Source organism: Primulina tabacum, chromosome 10 (genome assembly GCF_025594145.1).
Source record: "Primulina tabacum isolate GXHZ01 chromosome 10, ASM2559414v2, whole genome shotgun sequence".
Lineage (NCBI taxonomy): Eukaryota > Viridiplantae > Streptophyta > Magnoliopsida > Lamiales > Gesneriaceae > Primulina > Primulina tabacum.
Window position 1 is genome coordinate 3,667,067 of NC_134559.1, and position 26,231 is coordinate 3,693,297.

The 26,231-nt window shown below is 35.2% G+C and overlaps 4 protein-coding genes across 7 annotated transcripts; 2 read left to right on the forward strand and 2 right to left on the reverse strand.

Moving 5' to 3' along the window:
* The first annotated feature begins 2,491 nt into the window (after positions 1 to 2,491).
* LOC142505796 (protein WVD2-like 2) lies at positions 2,492 to 6,263 on the forward strand. Of its 2 annotated transcripts, none has more exons than XM_075618902.1 (7): positions 2,492 to 2,714; positions 3,778 to 4,141; positions 4,660 to 4,745; positions 4,839 to 4,929; positions 5,046 to 5,117; positions 5,258 to 5,368; positions 5,786 to 6,263. In XM_075618902.1, exons 2-7 carry the CDS (start codon positions 3,782 to 3,784, stop codon positions 6,071 to 6,073), a joined length of 1,008 nt encoding a protein of 335 aa, XP_075475017.1. In that variant the 5' UTR covers positions 2,492 to 2,714; positions 3,778 to 3,781; the 3' UTR covers positions 6,074 to 6,263. The 2 variants fall into 2 exon arrangements, with proteins under 2 accessions (XP_075475017.1, XP_075475018.1); XM_075618903.1 differs by having other exon boundaries at positions 2,497 to 2,714; positions 3,775 to 4,141.
* Positions 6,264 to 7,015: 752 nt separating this feature from the next.
* Positions 7,016 to 12,485, forward strand: LOC142505140 (uncharacterized). 2 transcript variants are annotated; one of them, XM_075617988.1, is made up of 3 exons: positions 7,063 to 7,648; positions 9,685 to 10,129; positions 10,605 to 12,485. In XM_075617988.1, the coding sequence occupies exons 1-2, from the start codon at positions 7,078 to 7,080 to the stop codon at positions 10,002 to 10,004; spliced, it is 891 nt and encodes a 296-aa protein (XP_075474103.1). In that variant the 5' UTR covers positions 7,063 to 7,077; the 3' UTR covers positions 10,005 to 10,129; positions 10,605 to 12,485. The 2 variants fall into 2 exon arrangements, 1 of the variants encoding a protein (XP_075474103.1); XR_012804384.1 differs by lacking the exons at positions 9,685 to 10,129; positions 10,605 to 12,485 and adding an exon at positions 8,635 to 9,200 and having other exon boundaries at positions 7,016 to 7,648.
* A 266-nt stretch (positions 12,486 to 12,751) lies between these two features.
* Positions 12,752 to 13,542, reverse strand: LOC142505141 (PRA1 family protein E-like). The gene has a single exon (XM_075617989.1). The coding sequence runs from the start codon at positions 13,514 to 13,516 to the stop codon at positions 13,028 to 13,030; it is 489 nt and encodes a 162-aa protein (XP_075474104.1). The 5' UTR covers positions 13,517 to 13,542; the 3' UTR covers positions 12,752 to 13,027.
* Positions 13,543 to 15,062: 1,520 nt separating this feature from the next.
* LOC142505324 (mediator of RNA polymerase II transcription subunit 15a-like) lies at positions 15,063 to 25,503 on the reverse strand. Of its 2 annotated transcripts, XM_075618263.1 has the most exons (12): positions 25,382 to 25,503; positions 25,028 to 25,292; positions 23,506 to 23,617; positions 23,215 to 23,335; positions 20,931 to 22,298; positions 20,327 to 20,397; positions 19,635 to 19,709; positions 17,980 to 19,377; positions 17,539 to 17,877; positions 16,594 to 16,794; positions 16,403 to 16,491; positions 15,063 to 15,516 (listed from the first exon to the last, which is right to left on the reverse strand). In XM_075618263.1, the coding sequence occupies exons 2-12, from the start codon at positions 25,177 to 25,179 to the stop codon at positions 15,309 to 15,311; spliced, it is 4,134 nt and encodes a 1,377-aa protein (XP_075474378.1). In that variant the 5' UTR covers positions 25,180 to 25,292; positions 25,382 to 25,503; the 3' UTR covers positions 15,063 to 15,308. The 2 variants fall into 2 exon arrangements, with proteins under 2 accessions (XP_075474378.1, XP_075474379.1); XM_075618264.1 differs by having other exon boundaries at positions 20,327 to 20,388; positions 25,028 to 25,493.
* Between the last annotated feature and the right edge of the window lie 728 nt (positions 25,504 to 26,231).

A 26,231-nucleotide genomic window follows, 5' to 3' on the forward strand; every position in this document is an offset into this window, starting at 1 on the left:
AAGTTTTAAAAATTTGACTCATTTATTTTCTTCATAATACTATAGATTCAAAAGAAAATGTACCGATTGTTCCACACTTCCGTACTGCTGGTAATTTTACAGGCACTCAATTCCACAGGCCCACCATGTGTGAAACAAAGAAATCTTCCAGTTCTCTTTTCTATATATTTAAATATAATGTGTAAAAATAAAAAATATTTGTATTATTTATTTATAAATGATCATGCATATATTTGTTCGTGAAAATACTCAAAGCTATTCATATTTATAATAAAAAAATAATATTTTTGAAATAAAAATAAGATTTTTTCATAAATGACTCAAATAAAATATTCATCTCATAAAATTGACTCGTTATAAAAATAACTTCAGAAAAAAGTGGGAATCTCCTTAAAATATATACAACCTAACTCTGGTTTGAATTTTCAAACAAACCAACAAATCCTACCTCCAACTTTTTTGACTTTTTGTGATTTTTTGACTTGATCTTCAAAATTTTATGGACACCACACACCAACAAAAGATACATTTGTAGATTCTTTGGTATTTTAACCCAATTACAATTTGTGTGATATTTTTTAAGTTGAATTTTTTGTAATGATAGAAATCCGTTGTCATTATCTTTTAGATGTGCACTGGAGGAATTTTAAATATATGTAGTAGTTATGCAAATCATATGCAATAGATAAATCTGCATGAGACTGCAGACAAACTCAAGTAGAGAATAACAAAAACTTGTGTGAGACGGTCTCACGGGTCGTATTTTGTGAGACTTATATCTTATTTAGGTCATCCATGAAAAAGTATTACTTTTTAAGCTAAGAATATTACTTTTTATTGTGAATATCGGTAGAGTTGATCCGTCTCACGGATAAAGATTCGTGAGATCGTCTCACAAAAGACCGACTTTTGATGGTGTAATCAGGTTATCTGTGAGATGATGATATGAAGAATATTACAACATAATTTAATTAAAATAAACAAATTATAAAATGTAAGATGATATATGGATTTAAAGATATATTATTAAAATTATAACAAAGTGGGTATATTTTTGTAGAAACATTGTAAGACACTTGAAAAGCAAGTAAAAAGACACATTTTAAAATTTATTGAATAAATGTTTCATTCTCTCTTGAAGTCGATTTAAAATCGTAATTATATGTTTATACACACATTTTAATTTTTTTAAAAAAAACCTTTTTAATTCAGATAAATAAATATATTTGCACGCGTGTACAATGAGTAAGATATATATATATATATATATATAATAGGGATGTCATTAAATATCGATGAAATTATATTAATATTTAATGAAATAAATGTTTTCAGTAAATCTGAATTTTAAATAATAAGATAACAAAAGGGTCGAGCCATAGCCTTGGATCAATGCGAGCACCCAGTGTTTCCATGTAGGGCTCACTGATTCGAGGACTGTGTTCCATCGAAGTGTGGTTGAGGTGTGAACTAATCGAATCAAATATGACGGAAATTTGAAGTATCGAATTTGGTTCGAATTAGTTCTATTCGAGTTCGAGCTAAATTTGAAGTTTGAAAATTTAAATTTTTTGTCAAATTCAAATTAGTTCTATTCGAGTTCGAGCTAAATTTGAAGTTTGAAAATTTAAATTTTTTATCAAATTCAAATTAAAGCTCGAGTTCTAATCAAAAGATTTCGTGAACCTTTCGAATTATTGCTCAAAATAAATACTCAAAATGGATGGAAATTTATTTATTTAGTATATAATTATAGTATGTTAGTCAAATATTAACGATCGCGAGCAATTCGCAAACTATCGAACAAAATGATTTGTGCTCAAGTTCGACTAAAAAAAAATCGAACATGTTAGAGTTTGACTCGAATTCGATAAGCTCGAATATGAATCAAATATTTTTCTAATACAATTTTAGTTTAAAATCTTTTCGAACTCTCATGATACATTATACCCACTCATTAGTATTTGAGATGGAATTCTATTGTATCTGATCAATTTTATTTTGAGCTAGATTTTGATTCGAGTTTTGTGAATGGAAACACGAGTGTTGAGTTATTTTGTACTATATATGTGGATTCAGTTAGACTTCAAATTAATTTGGATATAACGTGACAAATTATAGAAACAAATTGTCAAGACGATATTTAATCACAAATCTAATATGAAAGGGTCTCATAGATTAATTTTGTGAGACGGGTTTTCAACTCCACTGAATTTACGAAATAATTTTTTTTGTTTAAATTACTATTTTTCACTTCAAATATGAATCACGTTGATCTGTCTTATTGAAATATATCCGATCATCTCTCGAGAAACATACTCTTATTTAATTAATTCAATAATATAAATAGTTATCAATGAATTCTATGGGTTATATGGTTGTACGAAATAAAAATAATAATTTACTTCATCGTACGTACAATTTTACCATAGATAAAAGTAAAAAAAAATTGTCGGAGAGAAAACTAAAAAACAAAAAACAAAATAATGGAAAACACTAAAAATGAGCAACAGTCCGACATAAACGGTTTCGAGATTCGAGATTAACCAAAGGTCTGAAAAAGAAGAAAAAAAGGGAAGGGTAAAAACAAGCCAAGAAAATGAAAAATCCTCTGGTTGGCGAGGAAAAAAACGAGTTCGGCTCGCATTATTTGTAGGTGGTGCTGTTTTCGGGGTGGAATTTGGTGCTCGGATCGGAAAGAAAGAAAAAAGATTGTGAGATTTTTTTAGTCTATTTTGGTTAGCTAATTAATTGGTTGTAGTTTTGATTTCTCAATCGTTTAATGCATTGGCTTTTGCTGTTTGTTTGATTTGATCTTTTTGTTCCTCTTGAGCTTTCTTGATTAGCTTGTTACGAGTAAATGGTGTGGTACTCTTGTTAATTTATGCATTTTTTCTTTACTTTTTTATAAACGTTTTTTTTAGAAATGGGTTTACAGACGAGGGAAATTTGCTGGCATTTGCCAATTTGCTGTACGATTATCTGTGCCATGGATTTTGTTAGTTTATTTCATTGATGGGATTTGATAATCTTTGAGTATGGTGACATGACAGCAATAATCTTTGGATTCCTAAAAAAAATGAAATCTTTGGCGCTTAGGTGACAAATTTGCTACGTTCTCATTCAATTGATGGATTTGGAAGTCAATCTTTTACTATTATTTAATTTGAGTTTCAAATGAAATTTTTGCCTTTAAATTACATTTATGTTCTCCTAGAGTAGGATGCGCTCAGTTTCTTTCGCCGAAACGTCTTCGGTTAATTTCGTGAGAAGATGCGCAATTTTTGTTTTTGTTAAAAAAAGAAAAATATGGTTGGATATTTTTTCTGATGGTCCTAAAGGTATTTATTTTGGTTTAAGGGAAAACTTGTTCTTTCCTTTTAGTGATTTCATTTTTTTCAGGTTCTTGTTATTGCCTTTTGAAATATTTGCAGAGAAGATTTATTGTTCTTTTAAATATTTTTCAATGAATTCTGAGTTAGGACTCTGTAAGCTTTGAATTTAACGCAATTATAGTTTATCTAGATTTGTGTATTTTTCTGTGTTGTTTCATATTTGATATATATTGCAACGTTGGCACACACCTAGATAACAACCACATGTAAATATTCAATATTATCAATTCATGGTTTACATTATTTTTTAGTAGAAGTGCTCAAGTCGCACAAATTCCTATATCACAACCTTCTAAGATTTCAAGATTATTTTCCCAATTGAAACATTGTTGCGATATCTGAAAATGGACATCCTTTGATGTTTTTTTTTATTTTCAAGCAGGCAAATGGGGAGAGATGTTGCAGGTTTACGTGTTGGCAATAAGCCCAATGCTATCAATGTGAAACCTAATGGTATGAAAGCCTCACCAGAAAGTGTTGAAACTGAGGACAGTGAGCCAGTGGGTCATGCTGCAAAAGATGACCTTCCAGAGAAAGTTGTGAAGGCCGAGACTCAGAAATCGAGTAATGAAAATTCAAGCTCGCCAGTAAAGCCTGTATTGGGTTCAGTCGTTAATGGGACAAATAATGCAAATTCTTTTGAGCCTATGACCCCTGGTGTGGAGGGTGAAACCAGTGATTCAGTTGCAAAATCTTCGCCGAAGTCTATTGACTTGCTATCTCCCGAGGCTGGTAAAAATTCACTGGTACGTCCATAATATGTACCTTGTACTTGTATCTCTTCCTTGTTCTTCCGACATTGAGAAGCTTGTGAATTTTATATGCTAGTCACCAGGGATATGCATTGCATGTCCACATATTCAATATTTTTACGTGGATGAAAAGTATTTGTCAAATGCAATTTAAATTTTGCGGTTTTGATCTCATGTAATTAATTTTGGGTGTACATGATTGTCATGTTGAAATGGTTTCTCGTTGATATAGTATGCATTCATTTCATCTAATGCTTACTTTTAATGAATCAAACAATGAATTTTTGTGAGAAGCCTTTTCACTTTTGATATCATGCATAGGTCGCTGTTTATAATCAGAGCTCAATTTAAAATCACTTCACCATTTTATTGCATGGTATACTCTACACTTCTTGAGAGATAGATGTCTCATGTTGTGAGTTTTAGAACTTAACATAAGTCTAAGATAGATAAAGATACTTGGTTGCATAGGGATTTGCATTTGGTTCTGACGTTGAACATTTTTTTTCCAGCTCAACTCCCCGTTTACTTCAAGGCATCAACAACCTCATGACAAAAAATACCTCGATGATGATGATAATTGCTCCTTGACTTCCTCGTATATTTGATTTTCCTCGTTCTTTTCTTTCTCTCAAATATCTCTCTCTTTTGCTGTCTTCTCGCAAAGTAAAATTTCCCTAAATTTGTGTAGCACTGCAACATCCCGAACAAGTAAATTCCAAGTCACGGTGCCAGTGGGTCCATCATTTGTATGTGAGGACCGTTTAGAGAGGCGCAAGGAGGTACTTCTGATTGAGTGCTGCAGGATTTATAATTTTATTCTGTCATGTATTCTCATTTATGTTTTCTGTCCTTTTAGTAAAAAAAATTCTTATATTTTCCTTCACTCCTCTTTAAGTTTTACTCTAAGTTGGATGAAAAGCATAAAGCTTTGGAACAAGAGAGAGTTGAATATGAAGCTAGAACCAGGGTATGGCTTTATGATTTAGTTTTTTTTTTCCTCTCTTTTTTCTTTATTATTATTTACTAGGCTTTTCTTTTCAGCCGCAACCCACGATCCCTTCTATCTGCAAACTTTATTCATCGTTTTCTATCTTGATCTGTAAGTAGGAGGAAGAACAAGAGGCTATAAAGCAGCTGAGGAAGAGCATGGCATACAAGGCAAATCCAGTTCCTAGTTTTTATCGTGAAGGACCTCCCCGAAAAGTTGAGCTTAAAAAGGTGCTAAGAAATCGATTTTCTTAAGTGGTTGGAATGAAGTGGCATACGCGTATGTGTGTGTGTGATATTTATGATTCTATATTGATTGTATTTCCTTCTTGTGCTTGTGATTTGAATCCATATCTAGACCTTTTCTCGTATGATTCTTTGTTTTACATCAACGCGATGAATTTCTATGTTAAAATTCTTTATCGTGGTAGCAGAGCGAAGTTAAGTCTATAGTAGCATATTTATGCAGATTACATTTTAATTTCTATGCACTACTAATACCCTTTCTCACATCTGTCAAAACCTTATGATATGAGTGCAAGGAAAAAAGTGAAGGCCTTGTCATGTTTCCCATTTTCAAATAGTAAATAATCTCCCAATTTTCTTATCGTCTTACCTACTCAGTCGCAAAATATTCTATTAATGCAGGTGCCTTTGACGCGTCCCAAGTCCCCAAATCTGACCCGTAGAAAGAGCCATGGTGATGAATCCAAATCAACTCCAGCCGAAAAGGGACTTCGTGGACAACCAACTCGTCACAGCGTAGGCGTTTACGGAGAAGGTAAAGACTCTCCCTTTACTCCTAAAAGTAAGGATCGGATCAGTGCACGTAAATCAAATGGAACCAGCAAATTCAAGGATCACCCTCAGCAACTGAAGGAGACAGCGGAAAATCCTCCTCTCAAAGAGCTGGGAAGCACAGAAACGGCCTGTTGAATCGTAATTTTCGTCAGTAGGCTTAGCTTTTACTTTTCATAATGATTCACAAAAAAATATGTTGGTGGAGAAGGCAACTTTCCTGCCACTGGTCAGTGAGTTGTCAAAATTTATGTCTAAATTGTGCTCTGTATATTTCATGTAATTTATAATGTTTTCACGTATTGAATACAATGGCTGCCTTTTGAACTGGACACTCTTATATTGCTTCTTGTATTATGTACAAGGGTTGCTTTTTTGGTACATTTTTGCTTTAAATTTTCTTTTTCCTTCATATTCTGTAGATCTCCACCAAGAAAACCGATCAAAAATTTGAGAGAGCCGGCGAAATATGTGCCTATGATGCATCGACATGACACAAACTAAACATGAGCAAGTTGTGGTGATATGTATATTTTTCAAAAATTTGTGTCGATAGAGCCAAGATACAAAGAAAAGAAAAATATTACTTTATAAATAAAAAATAATATTTTTTCGTGAACTGAGTCGAGTTGAACGTATGTGTCGCAGAACTATAAACATTTTCATATTAGTTTTTGTAATTAAGTAATAAAAAAAATCAAATAGGGTCAGTTAGAAATCTTTCCTACAAGTAGTCATGTATAAAGCAAATAAACTCAAATCAATTATATCACTAACATCTTTCAATATTTGCATCTTGTTTTGATCTGACATTTCTCACTTGAGTGATTAAATACATTCCAACTTAGATATGCATGTAAACTCAAGTCATTAATTTTACCTTCAATCTTCTGATTTTTTTTATAACGATAAAACTATGATTATTACACTATCGTACGCATTCAGTAAATCATTGATCTCAGACAATAATTTATAAATCAGATTAGTCGATTAAATCGCACTATTGAACTCGTTGCACAAATTGACTAGTACGATTTATAAGTTATTGTACGTACCGAGTCTAAATAATTTTTTGGGTAAATTTTAATTTTAATCTCAAGATTATAATTATTATACGTATATCGGTATATGTATGAAGTACCATGAAAATGTACACTACATATACCCAACCAAGACCACCCTCTCCCTTGCAAGCACTCATTTTTCCTCCATCTACACCAGCTCGGTATTTCGAAGCAAACCCATTTCTTCCGATCATCTTTTTGGTCAGATTTATAATCTTTCCGATGAGGATTCGTGGCGTGAAACAAAGCCCAGCTGCAGACTGCTCGGCTATTTCTCGATCCACATCATCATGGTCTTCTTCTTCATCTTCCTCGTCTTCATCAGTTACGGCCACCCATTCTTTAGCTTCATCTCAGGATTCGTCCAATTCTTCTCCATTTTCACTAATCACCGCATCTTCGCGCTGTCCGGGCCTCGATCTGCTGGTTAAAGCCATTCACCAGATCACTGCCGGATCCGTCGTGGGCGTTCCCTACATTCAGCGACGCGTCACTATCAGAAGGAGGAGGAGGAGAATGAGTAGTTTAGACGGGTTTATTCATACTGGGATCGTGGGGGAAAAGGGCCTACAGGATGAGAAGAAAACGTGGACTGACACTAAGAAGACGAACAAGAAGAAGATCGGGCGGCGGACTGTTTACCAAATGGGTATGCAATTTTCTTGATTTTTATCTGTTGTCATGTAATATTGGGAGGGGAAATTTTAGATCTTTCTTAGATGGTGTGATCTAATATTTTAGACCAGTATAGATGTATGCTTTTTTCTGCTGTTGTTCTGAATGGGTCGTTCGTTTTCTTTTTGTAATGGATTTTATATAAGATCAGTTAAATTTGAAAAAAAAGCATAAACATGATATATTCTTTTTCATGAATTGTGTTTCTAAAGAAACACAAACACTATGAAGCTAGTTGCGTTGTAAGTTGAGATTCATAAAAACTGTGTCATCTTTGTAAATCTGTGACCTTTTTTCTTTCTCCGCTTTTGATTTTTCAAGGTTAATGGTTTGTTTGTTGGAAGAAATCATAACTGTAGTAGAAATATGAAAAAGATTTTGGTTGTATTGAACTGGTTTTGGAAGAAGTTTCTTGATTTAAATTTCTTTCACCAAGAAAATGGAAGGTGGATTTTTCTTCGGATCTTAGATGATTTTCTCCAACTTGGAAGATGGTCTTTCCCGGATCCATTTTATTTTCGTGTATTTAGCTTCAACGGATCATCAATCAGCTACTCTTTGCATAAAGTTTGAAGTTTGGAACTTGAATCGTTAGTATAAATCATATATCGAAGGTCTTGCCAGGATCATTTTATTTTATTTAGCTTCAACTGATCATCAATCAGCTGCTCTCTCTGAATTGAGTTTGGGTTCGAAAAGCTGAGATTTTATTTTACAAGCCTTGCAAGTCATGCTGCAATGAGTTTGGGTTTGTTCCATTATTCTGACTTAAAGGTTCATCAGAACTTTTAGGTTTATTTATCTGTCTTATTCGTTCTTGCTTCTATTTTTTTATTCATTATGAAAATAGGACCGCGATAAAAAATACTAGCTCCATCCATAGATTCTCAGACTCGATTCTAAGAGCACGCTTTGCAGCTAAAGATACTCTGTTTTCTGATTCCTCATCTGGCCTCACAGTTACATGTTGCTGTTCTTCGACTACAACTTCATACTACTCAGCTTTTTCGAGTATCTTATTCAGTTCCTCATCACTGCACCGGCCTTTGGTTGTATAGATATGTGCGTGTCTGTATATATAGATGTATATAAGATCGTCTACCTGTTCATCCCTCCCTCTAGCTGAAACTCTTTCCGGGTAGTATTTAGACTATTTAGCGACAGTCAGCCTGGGTTTCATACGTTTGTATTCCTCGCCAACCGAATTTCTAGCGCAGCAGTTGATTGCTTGCGAAAGAGGTGGGATTCCAAAGTGTCTGAGGACCATGAGCAAGGGAAAATAAAGAAACTTTCGGAAATCCATTATCCTAATCAAAACATCGATGCTCTCGATGGTTGCAACGGAAATGATTGAATATTCGGGAAAAAGGCTACCGTCGGATTACTTCTTCCATTGACATTCCTGCTGAAAATCCTGTTGAAGCAATTGAGAATTCGATATGAAGTGATGAGTATGGAAAAATAGTCATTTGATTATCCGTATAGAAGTCAATTTAAAGTTAAAAAAAAATCTTAATCAATTGAATTGAATGGCTAATGTACAAAACACAAATTTATTTATTTATTTTTGCTTCAAGGTAAATTTTCTTCTGTTTAGCCGTATAGAAGCAAATTATTTGATATATAGCAGAAAGTAAGACAGAATAGAGTCGTAGAGAGTTTTTTAACAATGAAAGGTGGTTGTTGAATTAGAGAAGCTCCATAATCAAAGGGCCTACTCTCCCAGTAAAGCTCTCTCAAATCATAATTTCTTATTGTTCTCACAATACCAATAATTTTAAAATATTAAAACAGAGAAATCTTCATACCCTTTAAATTTTGGTGAACATAATCACTTTGATACCATCCACCGCCGCCGCCGGTGGCCCGAGGGGGTTCGCCGCCCTCGCCACGTACTCGAGGTGGTTGTCAAAACTCGCATTGTTCCACCATATGTATGTGTACATTTAGTTAGAATCTGAGTCGATGGGGGAGCTGAAAAATAATTCATCCATGAACATTATCATGTAGTCGTCATCATTATCCTCTACGAAAACGAGGGTTTGCAACTTCTGGAGGACGAAGAAACGGCTGTCGAAACAACTCTCGATGTGCGAAATACTCAAATACCACATGACATGGCGTGGGAGAGGCGCCGTCGTCAATTCCTGTGCCAAGATAGGCGTCAAAATGGGATAAACAACAATGTGATCACGGATGAGGACATGAATGGATTGAAGGGTTTGCATAGAATTAGAGTTCGGGTTCAACGAAGAAGATGGTCAGAAGCTATGTCCCACCATTCCTGCCTTGGACCTTTACTTTGCTGTGAACAGGCACTTTTCTACTAGTCCCATCTCAAGCCCAGCTAGCAGTGGTGGCTCCACCTCATCCTCCACGACATCCCTCGGAGGCCGCTCGTCGTTGTTCGGGAGCAGGACGAGCGAATCTGATTCATGGAAGATTTGCAGTCCTGGTATGTTCCAATTTATCTAGTTGTTTCACATATGAGTTCATTCTTGGGTTAGATCATTAATGGTCAATGATCATATCAGAATATTCCATATTCCCTACATGGTTTTGAGAAACAATTTGATGTATTACTAGAGAATTATGAACCACAAAAATCATGTCTTACTTAATGAAAAATTCATACTCGGACCCTTTTCCGATTTCAATATCACATTCTTTTCGCCACTGCAGTAGAGCTCACATAAAATATGGATGTTAATGTGAAAGATGAAGACGGCGATTTCTTATTTCCAAATAATTTTATCCAGCTTTTCATCAATATGCTGTCAGTTGTTTTGATATAGAAAATAGGCTTAATTAGGTGCACACATTTAGCAAAGTTCATATAATTCTTCATGTGCTGAACAAATTCAATTAATGCCAACATAGTATTGCACAGGAGAAGAAGTAATGCTAATCATTTATTCCCCTTCCTACAGGTGAAACGTAGTCTTTGACAACATAACCAAGGTAATTTACTTAATTCAGTGGCTATAAAGACTCGGAATATGATGGATTCGGTCCTCCTGTATGTTTGACATCTATCATCTACTTCGACAATAAAATGTTGTTCAAAGTTCCCGTGAATAGCATCCGTAAGTCCTGGTTATTACAAGCATCAGAGACATGTATATCCTGAAGCTAAGGTGCAAGATGCAAGGTTGCGTATGACTTGTGTGCATTCCCAAACCGAGATGAAAGGATAAATATTCTAGAAGTTCAACGAATCAATAAATTTGTTGCATGGAATTCAATATAAGCAGAAATAAATACAAGTAAAACGAGTATCATTTAACATGAATATAACAGACAACTAATATGAATAAAAGTCGCATTGTATGGTACATTGTAAAGGGCACAAGTTTCACTAAACGCGGAGCTTAGGAAAATTAAAACAGGCCGGGGGTCTGAGAACAGCGCCTCTCTTTTTCATTGTATAACGAACACTAAACAAAAGAAATTATTTTCAGCTTTTGATTTAACGATGGATCAAATGTTTGAGAGGGAGGACGGGGGATTGTGTTAACTCCTAATAGGCTACTCAAACACAACTATTACCAGCCAGTATAAATATATGCTAGGAGGATTCAAACACAGAAATCACCACATAAAAGTAAGTGAGAGGAATAATGAAGTTAATAACTAAGCGAGCCAGTAAACATATTGAACTTAAAGGGAAAAAAAAACAAAAACATATTGCTATAGTTGATGCATGTATTGAAGAATTGTGTCCCCATTACAGCAGTTGTGATAGCTACTCCTCCACGGTCCTGAGTTTCTTCAGAGGGTGAGTGAGCGAGTATCTATTTGGTTTAACGATCCATGAAACCTGAAGTGCCCAAATTCCACAGAACAGATTCTAATGGTTGGGCCATTCACATCTGAGAGTTTATTGATTTTCACATGACCGATGATCACCCACATCTGCAGTTTGTTTCCTTCAACATGGTACTACGCTGGTAATAATGCAGTTATCGATTAATGACATTGAAGGCCAATCATCTATCAACCACTTGGCTGATTTTCTTTAGTTAATCTGAATCATTGGTTTGAAGAATCCGCCTTTGAAGCTCTTCAAGTTAACTTCTATAAATAGACTCAAACTTTCGCGGAGGCTTTTTTTCAATCTGTTCCAGAAGATCTCATGAAAAACGCCATGGGAATTTCCAAGCTTTACTCGTTAATTTCTTTATAAGTGGTTTAAAACACGTAACTTATCATGAATTATTTCTTTCCCAACCCACTTGCCTCATGGAATCCTTACCAACCAGCCCATATTATGATTCTTAGTTCAATGAGATCGCCGAGGTGAACTGTTATTGGCATCAATTTCTCCCCACCGCCACCTAACTTCTTATAGACAAAACCACTAACAGCTATTGCCCCACCTCAATTGAGAGCTCCTAACAAATAGAACAAGAAATGAAGGGCTGGGGCAGGAAACAGTTAATACAAGGAAAAGAAGAATAGCATCTGTTTATGTAATTGTAGATGCCTTTCTAATGGTCACCTCATACACAATATATAATTCTGACATAGTGAAATCGTTAAAACCATCTATCAGGAGGAGAAATTGTAACCAAAAAGGGAATAAATCTTGATGAAAAACAAGTGCTTAGAAACTACAAAAACTCCATTTCTTCAAGTGACAATCATCTATCCAATCCGGTGTCTTCCTTATTCTTTTGGGGCTTGTAATTAATGTGCAGAATATACTTGATTCTTATTTCCATTCTGCTCCAACGAAATGGGCATTGGTGTCAGTTGTATATGGATATTGTTTCCTAGCCTTGTTTACGTGAGGCTGAATTTGTAAAAAGTTCAAAGGAAGAAAGCCAACTGCTCATGTCAGAATGAACGACCTGTGTATTCCTCAGTTGACAATAGAACATAGCAAAACCAATTTTAATTGTCAGACCTTAAAACGCATAAAAGCTAAAGATAGACAAACAGCTAGCCCAAAAGACCCTCCTAAGTCCTATTTGATTTACACAAGATTTTTTCAGAAATAGTACTGCTTCGTTCAACTTCTCAGCACTTTCTCCTCAATTCCTATCATCCATCCATGTTAATTAAAAAAAACAAGAAAGACAATACCATCCTGTTCTCGGTACTCAACATTCAACAAGACCAATTAAAACTCACAAATGCCACCAGCTAAACTAAATGCTATCACTTTGTTAAAACTGACCTCACCTGATCCAAGTTCCAACCAGACATCACACAATTCCTTAAAATCCCAAAAAATAATGAAATTAGATTATTTTTGTCATGAGATCCTTTAAATGCTAGTGGAGAAGAAAAGTCTACAAATCCTTATATCCCATACACATGCATCCAAATTCCAAACAAGATCAAATTTTCACCGCACATTAGAAATCAATCCACCTTGGGCCGCTTCACTTTCATCCAAGAACAAATCATCCGTACCCCTAAGGACCGCGTGAACACCAGCAACAGCCACCCCAACAATCAAAGCCACAAGCACATTCAACCCCACCTGTGTAAACACCAATGTCACCACAGTGACCAAGCTCAGCACAACCAAAACGAGACGATCATCGACGATTCTGCCAAAAGCAACAATTGGGTCGTCTCGTAAGAAGTAGAGGGAAATCCAGGCGACAAATACAGCCAAGAAAACAATCATTGAAATGGGATGGTAGATGAGGCTGCAGAACAAGATGATGAGGATGATGAGCGCGTAATTGACGCGGAAATGGTTGAGATTTTGGCGGAATCGTGACATTGCCTCGGCGTAAGAGTAGGGGAGGGAGAAGGCGGAGATGTCGAAGAAGACTCTCCATCGGCGGCGGGCGGCGTAATAGGTGGAGGGCGAGGCTATGGGCATTTTTGGATTTGGATTTGAAAACTTTATTTGGGAAAAAAGAAACAACTTTTGATTGTTTTCTGTCTATAAACAGAAATATAATCATAATTTGTATACTTTCTGTGATTTATTTGGTAAAATTTTTGGGAAAAAATGAATGAAAATATTTGTAATTTTAATCCAAATATTGACTGACTTCTGAAAACATAATTAATTAAAATTGAGCAATTTCATTTTTTAGTTAAGAGAAATAATTATTACAATTTGATTTAAACTCGACGTCTCATTTTGAACTTTAAATCTTTGTCAAATGAGCTACAATTCAACATTTCAATTATTAAAAGCAAAATCTTGCATGAGACAGTTTCACGGATCATATTTTGTAAGACATATATCTTATTTGGGTCATCAATGAAAAATTATTACTTTTTATGTTAAGGTACCGTTTGGTTCATGGTATGGTATGAGATATATAATATGGAGATAAGTAATATTTTATAATAATAAAATAAATAGAAAATGATAGTTAGTACAGTGTTTGATGTAATTGATTTGATTGATTAAATTTGAGATAATATGATATTACCATTTTGTCATTGTTGAAAATATTAATAGAATATTAATAATATTATTTATTAAGGATAATATCGTAATTTTATATTATTGATTTGATTGATGTGAGATAAATTATTACGAATTTGATTGATATGAAATAAATAATTAATAATTTGATTGATCGAGATAAATAATACTTGTACAAAACAAGTGATATGATAAGACTATTTATATTAGTACTTACAAGTACTTGAATCAAACAGTACCTAAGAGTATTATTTTTTATTGTGAATATCGGTAGGATTGACATGCCTCATAAATAAGATTCGTGAGACCGTTTCACAAAAAACCTACTCTTGTTTAAAATAGAAAGTTGATTTTGTGAACTTCCCCGAGATTTATATCTTATTAATGGATGTTTCTATCAATCACAGGGTAGAAGTTGATATCTTTGCTGATTAAACTACTAACATCTAACGTAGTTTAGATAATTTATGTTATTTTAAAATTAATTATTTTCTTTTAAATTAAAATTTAAAATATAAATAAAGATAGTATTGAATTTTAATATGTTTAAAAAGAATAATTATTTTAAGAAATCCCAATCAATTCATTCTCAAAAATAATTTTTTTTTTAAAAAAAATCTTTCTATCCAGCATCTGTTCTCGAACTTTCTGAAAGAGATAATCAAATCTTTAAGGTATCATTTAGATTGTTATATAATTATCTCCATATCGTTATCTTGTATCATTATTTAATTATTTACTAATTTTTTATATCAATTAAATCATGAATTTAAATTATAATATTATTTTTAATAAATAATATTATTAATATTTTCGAAAAAACAAAATGATAATATCAAATATCATGTTAATTATAATTAAATTTTTTTATTTTACTATTAAAAAATTTATTTATCTCCACATTATCTTATTTTCACTTCAAACAGCACATCAAAAGTAAAAAAAAAAAAAAAAAAGTTGAAGAAAAACATGGTAAATTTAGAGCTCTAAAGAAACAAACCATATTAACTTGCTTAGTTATACAAGTTTTACAATATGCACAACGTTTATTATAAGATATTTCGATCCTTGGAGAAGTATTCCAAGGGTCGAGCAAATTGAAATTACCCACATCAACATTTTTGATGATCACCACGAAGCACATTTGTACATGGTCTACCATTTTATACTGGCAAATAAAAGAAGAAATCAGCAGAATCACTTCATTTTCTTGCATGAGTCATCATTATGATCACGCCGTACTCAAGCAGTCTTCCCATGTCCCATATTTTGAGCTGAAGGTTCCTCCTCCACTTTGCTGAGCGTATTCGGAAATAACAGCACGAGCACAGATGTCCCAAGTCCTTGCTATCTCCCCGAGTGACATAGGTTGTGCTAGAGTTCGGAGAGAGATACTAAATCTTGATTTGACCTTTCTGGATAGATCTTCATATTCTTTACTGGATAATAGACAAATTTGGAATTGATCATACTCGAAATATCAGTGAAAACTCAAGTAAAATAGGCCGTCAAATCTATTTCAGAATACAGACCCCGAATTTTTTTTTTCCAGTCAGCACTTGTCGTTCCTCTCCCGATTGTTGACCAATTTCAAGGACACAGTAGACGACATATTTGGTAATTTTAAAAGCATTTATCTTAACTTCGATCATCACTTGTAATTTGGGGAACTCTAGCTATCATACCATGTCTAACAACCTTGTTTTCTGAGATCAATTGAAGCTAAATGCTTTCTTGGGAAATGGTCGAACAGACCTTTAAGATGGTTTCAAAAACACCTATTGCAAGGTATATTGACGCAGTTGCAGGTTACGAACAGAGGAAAATATATCTCAAACTGTCACACAGCCCAGTAGCTTTGAACCAAGGGTTTACGTTTCACAACAAGCCAAGTTTGCTACATTTTTCCGGTATTCGAGTCAGGGACTTTATAAACAACTCAGGGGAGTTTGGATGCTTAATTACTGCTCACATATCCCATTCATACCATGTCACTACATCTAATATGTGAACGTGAGACTTAGCAATTCTTTTATAAAAAACTGGGATCTTCTGAACACAAGCATATGCTTGAAATACTTTTAACTAACACGGTCATCTAATTTTCTTGATACATGCAAACACCATTAATGATTTTTGTTCACTATAAAAAGATTACAGCAATAAAGCCTTTTTGTTTGCTAAGTATGCAAAATGAATCCCATGACTTGCAGATGAAAAACATTAACCAATAATAACAGTATCAATGATAATGATGGATCATAAGAAATGAAAATGGACGGCCAAGCTATAGACAGAAAAGTGCATACTCCATTGAATCCTCACCTGACTTCAACTGGAAACTTGTCCAAAAGTATAGGAGAGCAATTTGGATAGTTGTTGGGAACAAACAACCTTAAAGGTTGAATTGGTGACTGCATTTTTGTCAAAACAACAATGTAAATCAGGGACGCAAGTTAGGGAAATTAAAATTTAGTAAAAAAAAAAAAAGGGGTCCACATGACATAAACGCTTACCATTCGTGCTGAAGCATATTGTGACTTCAGATTTGGACTCAGTGCCACAGCACTGAAAGAACACTTCACAATAGTTCCTCCACCACCTTCAGCCGCAACAGCAACCGCTGTTGGATCAACATCATCTTCACTTATACATACCGCAGTATCTATAAGTCGTTGATTAATTTCATGCAACTCTTCTTCAAGTGCGTGGTTAGCCTACAAACGTGATAAATATTGTCTTTATTAGAACCAATAATACTCTACCTGATAATGATGATGATGATGATGATGATGATGATATAATATAGTTTTAAAAGTACGTACAAAATTTCATGAAACATTGCACTTAAAATGAAATAAGAAACATCAATACAACAAAAAGTTGATTTATTAAAAGAATCATAGCCATGGGTGTGCAAGGTCAGAAGATCCAAAATGCAAACATTAATTCTCGCTAGCACGTCTGCTCATGGTATTTCAATGAACATCTAACATCAAAGTCAATACGCCTAGGGTGCCTCCAGGAGGACTGAGTTGCACCTGGAGAACAAGGAATGACTAGCAACACGGAGTTGCTAACATAATTGTCAATTTTCACGAATCACATGTAATATTTAGTTAATGAATGTTTTTATAGGTATTCATTCCACTAAGTAGCATCATTGCAAGATCCATACCAACCATATCTACACGGAAACATAATAATTTCGCAAAACCCCATTCAAAAATTTCATGGGAATATTTACCATCATGTGTTCGATTTATGTCACATTCATGAGCTACATTCTCTTTTTGATAACCTTGAAAATAACAAAAAGACGGAAGACTATGCATAGCATGATATCACAGCAAAATTGCGAAAGAATCTTAATTAAAATGCTAAGTTCAAAGTAAATTTTGCTGATCAATAGCTCCAGCACTGAAATAAAAAAAAAAATAAAAAGTAAAAGTAGGAAACACCTCAATCCTTGGCCGCTTGACGCTCGATGCCCCAGTGGACTCTCCATCAGATTCACTTCCATTTATATGCCTGAAATTATCACTCACACTGCAGGTAGATGAAACATTGGATGGCATTGCACTTGTATAACGTTTCATTTTCTTGGTTCCACCGGGTCCATCTTGCGTAAAAAAGTTTCTGGCCTGAAGACGACATTTAGTCATAGCAACCAAATCTTCACCTACTGCAGCCCGTGATCCATTTCCTGGAGCAGATCCCGCAATTCTGTCAACCATACTGACAACTGAGCTGATGTCGCTAACAGAGGCACTCAAAGATTTTTGAGACATAGATTTCACCTGATAAAAAGAAACAGCATATATAATCAAATTTACGATAGGACGTGGTAATGAGGTTCATTCAAAAAATGGAGCAAGTGTCACAAAAGAAATTCCACAAACCACTCTGATTAAGCGTTCAAGTGGCTGTTCCACGACATTATTGTTTCCAGAAACAATGGTTGATGCAGCACCATGAGTGCCATCAGTGCTGGTGAATTCTGCAAGCAGAGGTGAGGCTGATATCCCAGGAGTCCCAATTGCAAGAGATTGGGCTGGTCCAGATGCTCCCGTAGTTGAATGGTGCACAATGCTTCCAGCATTTGACAGCGATGAAACACCAGGATTGATTTTCTCAGAATCCCCTGGCATGGGTGATGGAACCATGGAAGTTGAAGGAGATGGGACAATGAATGGTGAATTTGCTGATTGCAAAGGGGTTCCAGCTTTGACATGAGATGCCAGAAGATTCTGTTGGTCAACTTGTGGTGAAGGATGATGACTAATCTGAGGGGATCCACCCTGAAGGACCTGAGGAGAAGAAATAGAGAACGGAGTTCCAGATTTCATTTGGGGGTGATATGATGGACGTTGGCCAGAGGAAGTATGTTGCTGGATAACTCCTGGTTTGCCACTTATATGGTGTCTCGTTTTTATATCATTGGTGTCATTAATCTGATTAAGCTGCATCATTTGCTGAGCAGTTAACTGTGAAGTTGACTGCTGAGTTGTTTGCTGCTGCTGCTGAATTAACTGTTGTCTCTGCATATACTGTTGCTGCATCTGCCTCTGCTGATATTGCTGTTTTACTTGCTGTGTTTGAAAAATTTGTTGATCTGGTTTTATTTGATGGTGTTGGAGCATGTTAGAATTTGACTGCAAGGGATTCATATTTGATGGCATTGCTGATAACCCATTTTGTGATGATATTGAATTCATATTCATTTGATGTGCGCCAGTTACCAAATTTTGTTGCAAAGAACTCACAGGTACTTGTTGAATTGAGTTGAGAGAATTTCCTTGTCCAGGTTCAACAATCGAGCCAGGCTGGAGCGTATCCATCATATTTTGACGAGAATTTGAGACAGCAGATACAGAAGACAGGGAATTGTGCTGCAAGTTGTTCAGACTATTCTGCTGCGCAGTCGTCACAGAATTCTGTCCATTCATTGGCTGCATCTGAGAATTCTGTCCATTCATTGGCTGCATCTGAGAATTCATTTGATTCTCAGGGATATGTATCTGAGAAATTTGAGATTGTGGCTGCTGAGACTGTTGCATAGCAGGCAAGTGAGGCTGGGGGATCTGCCCTGGCTGCAAAGAAGAAACAGGCTTCCGTGGCCTGTTCGAATTAAGAACATTGACAATCTGCTTCTCAACCCCAACAATCTTTTCCTTGTGAGCATGATTAACTTCATTCTTGTTAGTTTGCAGAAACATTAACAAACGTTCCAACATAAGCTTATAAAATCTGAGCTTGTCAAGTTGCTCATTCTTAGGCTGTTGAGGAAGGGAATCATGCTGCAAAGCACAAAATCATACAATATCATTAAAAGGGAAAACTAGGAAAGGTTGGAGGGCTGGAGCAGAATGTGAGAAAATGATAAAATTGAGCTCATTAGATTTTCAGAAGCTACAAAGCAAACAAAATGAAACCCTAGTCACCAGAAGAAATACCTAACAACGAACATTTATCATTTAGTTCAAGTCATTTTGGAGATAAACCAGTTTAAACATTGATCAAATAAAGCATAATGAGTAAAGGATAAATTGGCTACCTGCTGCAACTTAGCAGCCATTCTCTGGTACATGTCGTTTAATTCAGGAAAATACTTCTCATTCATGGTTTTGATCTGCAGACAAGTTTTAACAGTTTCAGATTCAAAATAAAAATGTTCAAGGGAGAAATAAAGAGGAAAAATGATGTACAAAATATATGACGGGAGAAATAATGAGGAAACATGATATTCCCTGTGAGTAAGATGGCAAGCACTAGCTCATGGTACATACTTCACAGTTATTAAACACACACCAACACCCTTAGCCTAGTTTCAAGGCACCAGAGTGCGCACCATGTCAAGAATGGGAGCACCAATTAAATTATTATTTTTATCAAAATTTAGAAATATGGAGAAAGTTGTCGTATAGTATATAATATGTTACTGCAAAACCATTATACAACAATAAAAAAAAATTCGAAGTACAATAAATTTCAGTTAAAATACAAAATCATTTCATTCAAGACGCGCTTAAAACAATGCCCCGCCCTAGCATTATGCGCCTTGGCATGTCCCTAGGTGCAAAGGTTCGGAGTATGACATATTTTATACGTTATTCTACACCCACACTCTTGTCACTAAAACACAATAATAACTACGTTTTGGAAAACCATCTGTATCATATTACTGGGCTAATCAGTTGGCCCGGAAGAAAATCATAAATTGGAAAGATAAATATATAAATGCAGTACCTTTTGATAAACCTCCTCTTGCCAGTCACCAACATTAGCATTTCCAGTCTGTGATGATGAATCTAAAGATGCTATAATGATGCACATTAGATATCTGAATTGGATTAAAGCAGAAAAGGCTTGTACATATGTCAGCAGTGCATGTGTGCACACATTTATCATGAAAACAGAAGAAATGTCCATACCCCAAATTTTTCTATGTTTTACAAAAAAGGTTGTGGACGTAACTCAACAATTTCTATTTAAATTTTATCCTCCATCTTTATTTTTCAAATAAGAATTCACATGCATGGATTACTTTATTTACTCTCAAAACAACATAAGAGTATTTTTGTTTTGAAATCAGCGACAGATCATGCCTTGGCATTGATGCATTTCTTATCTTTTGTTTGTTGTTTGCTCTCGGTAGAAACTATTTAACACTGATTCATGAAAAGACACAACATTCCTATTATATTGCTTTTATAACAATTTCCGGTTATTTTTTAGAATGAGGGACTCTGAGCGATATTAAAAAAAGGCAAAGCAAATAGGTCATTTAACAGAATACCATGTCAGGCAGCAATAAACATGTATCGGAAACACCTTAACACCATACACTTACGTAGAGGCGCCTCTTGAATGATTCTTTGAGACTGTAAGGACTGCTTCTGTTGATCAATAGTACTATGTGGTTGAAGCAAGGGACCAGACGTTTGAATCCTTTGCTGCATGTCTCTTTGCAATGAATTTGCCTGCTGGTGCAAGCCTAATTGCTGTTGCAGTTGACCTTGTTGTGACTGGATCTGTGACATAAGTTGCTGTTGCGGTGGTTGTGACTGTGACTGCGACTGCGACTGCGACTGATGAGCTTGGTTAGGTAACAAATTTGCCATGGTCTGTTGCATTTGTTGCTGCACTGAGACCTTGGATTGCTGCAACATATGGACCGGCTGTGGATTAGGCTGCAAGCTGGCGCTAGCATTCTGAATTCCAACCATTTGCTGTTGTTGAAAACCAGATAAATTAGTTTGAGAGCCTAATTGCTGCTGATGCACATTCTGGAGGTTATTCTGCTGCCCAGTTGACAGCTGCTGATGCATATTAGGAAGGTTGTTTTGCTGATTAATTGTCTGTTGGGGTTGAAGGCTAGTGATATTGTTCTGCTGAGCCATAATCCTTTGCTGTTGATGTTGCTGCTGTGCATCAAGGGCATTGTTTTGCTGCCCAATCAGTTGATTCTGTTGCATGTTTGAAGCATTTGGCTGCTGCCCACTAAGCTGTTGCGGTTGGTGTTGCTGTGCAGTTAGAACTGAATGCTGAGGCAAAGAAGTTTGCTGTTGATGCATGACAGAAGGCTGCTGCTGCCTGAGGACTGATTGTGATTGCTGCTGAAGCATAGATTGAGTTGACTGTTGAAGAGACGGCTGCTGATTTTGCTGAAGAGTGGATGAAGCTGATGACTGCCTCAAAGAAGGCTGCATAACAGCCTGCTGAGAGGATTGGAGCTGACCTGGTTGCAATAGGGTCTGCTGCTGCTGGATCTGAGCTTGCATAAGAGATTGTGGGACAGTTCCTTGTTGAAACTTTTGCTTCATAAGGTGTTGTTGTAGCTGCTGGTTGTATGGATATTGCAGTGAATTTTGTGATTGTTGCTGTTGATCCTGTGATGCAACTTGTTGTTGCCTCCCCATCTGTCTCTGAGAGTTGGCAAACATATTGGATTGCATACTTTGCCCCATAGAATTCACAACCACATTTTGAGTTACATTAGACATGTTCTGTATATTTTGCAAGTTAGGATTCTGACTAGAAACATTAGGTACAGAGCCCTGAGACATGCCACCACCAGGAAGCTGGGCTGCAGTTGATGTGAGGTTATTCTGAATATTCTGGGACAATAGCTGTTGCCGCACTTGAGATTGATTGGAAACCATATTCATAGGTAGCGACTGCACCTGATTTTGCATTTGAGACTGCAATGTCTGAGAAGCTGGCAAAGTTGCAGGAAAAACACATGGACATTGTTATACTCACCATAACGAATCAAAAAAGAAAGGAAAGAGGAGAGGTTGTGACTGTGAAGGCAGATCAAGAAACAAAATAAAGCACCACTTCATAGAAAGAAAACTAAAATCCGGATGCATTATATCCATTGATGTGATTTGTCAATACGCAACCCAGAGAGAAATGAATCACAAAGGATTACAAGCAAGAGATAGGCACTGATACTTACTCCATGAATAAAATAAGGAAAATTAATTATATAAGAGAAAAGTGAAAACACTTCTAAAATGGTAGTGCTTACAAAGAAATTTTAGGTGCAGAAAAACTGAAAAACAATCTAAAATTATTGACTTTAGGCATCATGATCGGAAAAACAATAAAATAGCAGACTAGTAGCAGTCTCACAATTTTGCACGTGAAACAATCATGATTTGAACAGCTTTATCTGGTGTCAGGACATTTCATGCAACGTATTGGAGCAAGAAACAAAAGTAGGGAATCTGAGAGAATTGCTCATTATTGATCATTTCCTAATTTTCATAATAGTGGTACAAATATTTTTTATATGTTAAAATATTCCCCCTCGAACTGAAATATTATATTCAAAATTTAAAGTTTGGACCAAGATAAGACTACCTTATGGCTGTCTAATACTACAAAATAAGCACTAATTTATCAGCCTGTCTCATAACAGTTAGTTCTAACAAAAGTGAAGTCTCTAAACAAGGAGAATATAAGGTCCAAATTCCCACGTGTACATGCTGAAAAACATTGACCTGTCTTGAAAAATGGCGAGTTTAGATTCGTTCTATCCAGCAGCTCAGTTATCAGATGAAGAAAGATATTTGCTAAAGGCTAATAATAAGTCACTGCACATAGTCAAGTTCAAACATTTCTATCACCTGGATCTTGGGGATTTTTGCTATTGCTTGCAGTATTGGGTTGAAGAGGATTGGTCATAGGATTTTGGGATTTAGTCTCCATTGTCAGCATCTTCAAAGATATCTTTCTTAAGTAATCTGACTGCAATAGTCGAGAAAATTGTTTAAAATGACTACCAGAACTGATATCGTAATTAAGAGTCAGAAAAATAAAAATAGCAAATTTTAGGATAGCTAGTAGGCCAATGAAGGTAAAATTGACAAATTTTCCATAAAGCATAGGTAAAAAAATGAAGGCATGGACCAAAGTACCTGATTTGTTGCTGCTGTGTAAATCTTTTCCTCAAACCTTACGGCTATTTTCTTAAGTTCCTGCAGTCCCTCTTGGCCAGAAAACGGAAGATGCCGCTTTAAGGTTTCCATTCTATGCATTTTTAAATGTCAACGTCATCAGCTGATAGTTCACCAAATAAGAACGAACAAAAAATATTCTACAACTCTATTAGGCACAATAACCAAGCAAAGCTTGGGAATTTCAGAGGGCCTATTTGCAACATTCCAAGTTTTTCTCCATGCACAAGCAACAAGCTATAACTTGTTTGGATGCCAACTCTAATAATACTAAAAAAAAATGCAGCGCATTCCCATTGTCAATCCAAATTCTCCGGAATGTTGAATGTTGAATTTGAAAATGCCCACGTTCGGAAATAGAAATAAAAAGGTTTATGTTTCCCTCTAAAAATTCTCAATATTTTCATTACTCCCTTCAATCCATTCAATGGCTTCAAACCAATTTCAACCAAAAAAAAGGAAGGAAAAAAAACCAGCGGGGGCACTGATGCCATCCACAGCACTTTCTACTAATCAACAGCAACAACAATCAACAGCGATAAGAAAAGGTTACAAGACAGTCCATTTATGCACCACCAATAGAACAGCATTGCTATTCACAGTTATGGCCAGAAAGAAAGAAGCTCCTTCAGATAAATCAACAATGCACATGCAAAAATCCGACTTTTCTGGGGCCAGAAAGATATCTACAATGCGTTTGCATTAAGTGGCAGAATCAACTCCACATAGGAGTAAGTGGCTTACAGGCTGACAATGGAAGAATCGTATCAGTTATTGATTGCCAAATGGTTGGTGCCTAAGTTCGTAACAATAGTCTAAATATGAGTTGTGTTGCAAACAAAGATGTATTTTAAGTGATATGTCATTCAATACAGCTCAGGAGACAGTCCATTTCCGACATTGCAATAACACATATTCGCTTCAAGTTTGTAAGTCAAAACAGGCAAACAAAAGAGATGAAGAAAGAGACCATGTTATTATGGCTCTTAAGTCTTAACCTTGGATACAGAAAAACAGCAACTGGCATTATACTAGGATTTGTGTCTTGCCACAACTTCTGTTTCTTTTAGTCTATCTTGAAACATGCCAGCTTTAATCGCACTCATAATCCAACATGAAAAATATATGGACAAAATGCAAAAGTAAATCAAGATTCAATTTAATAAACATTCATTGAATTTTGTTCTCATCGGAATCACCTACCAAACAAGTAAACCAATTTCCTCAAACTAGCAACTTTCAACCAACCTGTCAAGAAGCTTCAAAAACAATTTCCTCTTGACACCTCATTCTCCTTACCACTCCTTTCAATAAATAAAAAATAAAAAACACTAGCAACCTTGTCTTTTTTTCAGAAAAAAAAGGCAATTCAACGAGCACTAATACAATTGCGAGTTTAGATTTTGTGTGTGTGTGTGTAGATAATGAAAAAAACACCTACTGTATAAAGTAAAGAAAATATAAAATGTTTGAGAATTTTTACATCTTGTTAACAATTCTCTGTCTAGAATCCGGTTGAAGCTGACTCCTCCAGTCGCCGGCTTCCATTCCCGGAGGCACCACGGATTCGCTACTCATAGCTTGACCCGGAATCTGCATCTGGGCCTGGGCAGCCCGCCAATTATTGCTATCCATTCCTTTTTTTGTTACTTAAACGATTATCAAACAAAAAACCCACAAACTCTAATCACCAATAATCGTTCCCACCAGGACAAAACGATTCGTTTTTCAACGTGTAATAATTGTATCTAATAACAAAACAAGGGATATTATAATTACGAGAGGAAAATTCGAAACGTCGAGAAAATACAAGAAGGCCGGTAGATCGAAATGATACTTAAATCAAGTTGAAACCACCAGAAGACGAGGTTTTCCACGGTCGTGATTGAAGGCAATTGCGGTCAATGGCGTGGGGATGTGGGGCTGATCGCTGATAAGGAAAATATACAAACTCCTCCCCTATCTCCTCTCTTTATATTTATAATAAAAAAATAATATTGTTAAAACAGAAAATAATTTTTTTTTTTTATGAATGACACAAATAAAATATTTTTCTCGTAAAATTGATATATGAGACCATCTCAAAAAAATTTGATAAAAATTTGTGTGCGACGGTCTCACGAGTCGTATGTTGTAAGACGAATCTCTTATTTAGATCATCCATGAAAAAATATTATTTTTTATGTTAACAATATTATTTTTTATTGTGAAAATTGGTAGGGTTGACCCGTCTTATAGATAAAGATTCGTGAGACCGTCTCACACGAGACCTACTCCAAGAAGTTTTGTGTTAAAAATTAGACACATTATTAAGCATATATATAGATGTGCCTATTACATTTTATTTCTGATAAAAATATGAGTTATTTATTTAAGCAATAAAATCAAAGAATAAAATAAAATTTAGAGTGAAACCTCTCAAGTCATTTTCTCAAATAATGTGCTCACTGCACTAAAGTTCCTAAATATCCGTCGCCCATTTACTAAAGTAGTATAATCTAACTTTCATTATTAAATTATTCCCCACTTCAATATTTTAAATAATTTTTTATTCAAATATAAAAAAATATTTTTATTTTATTTTGCATCGAGGGATCATTTTTAAGGAACAACTATATTTTTTTCTGCATAAATTATTTCTGATAACATGAATGTTTAAACATCATGTTATATATAAAAAATCTAAA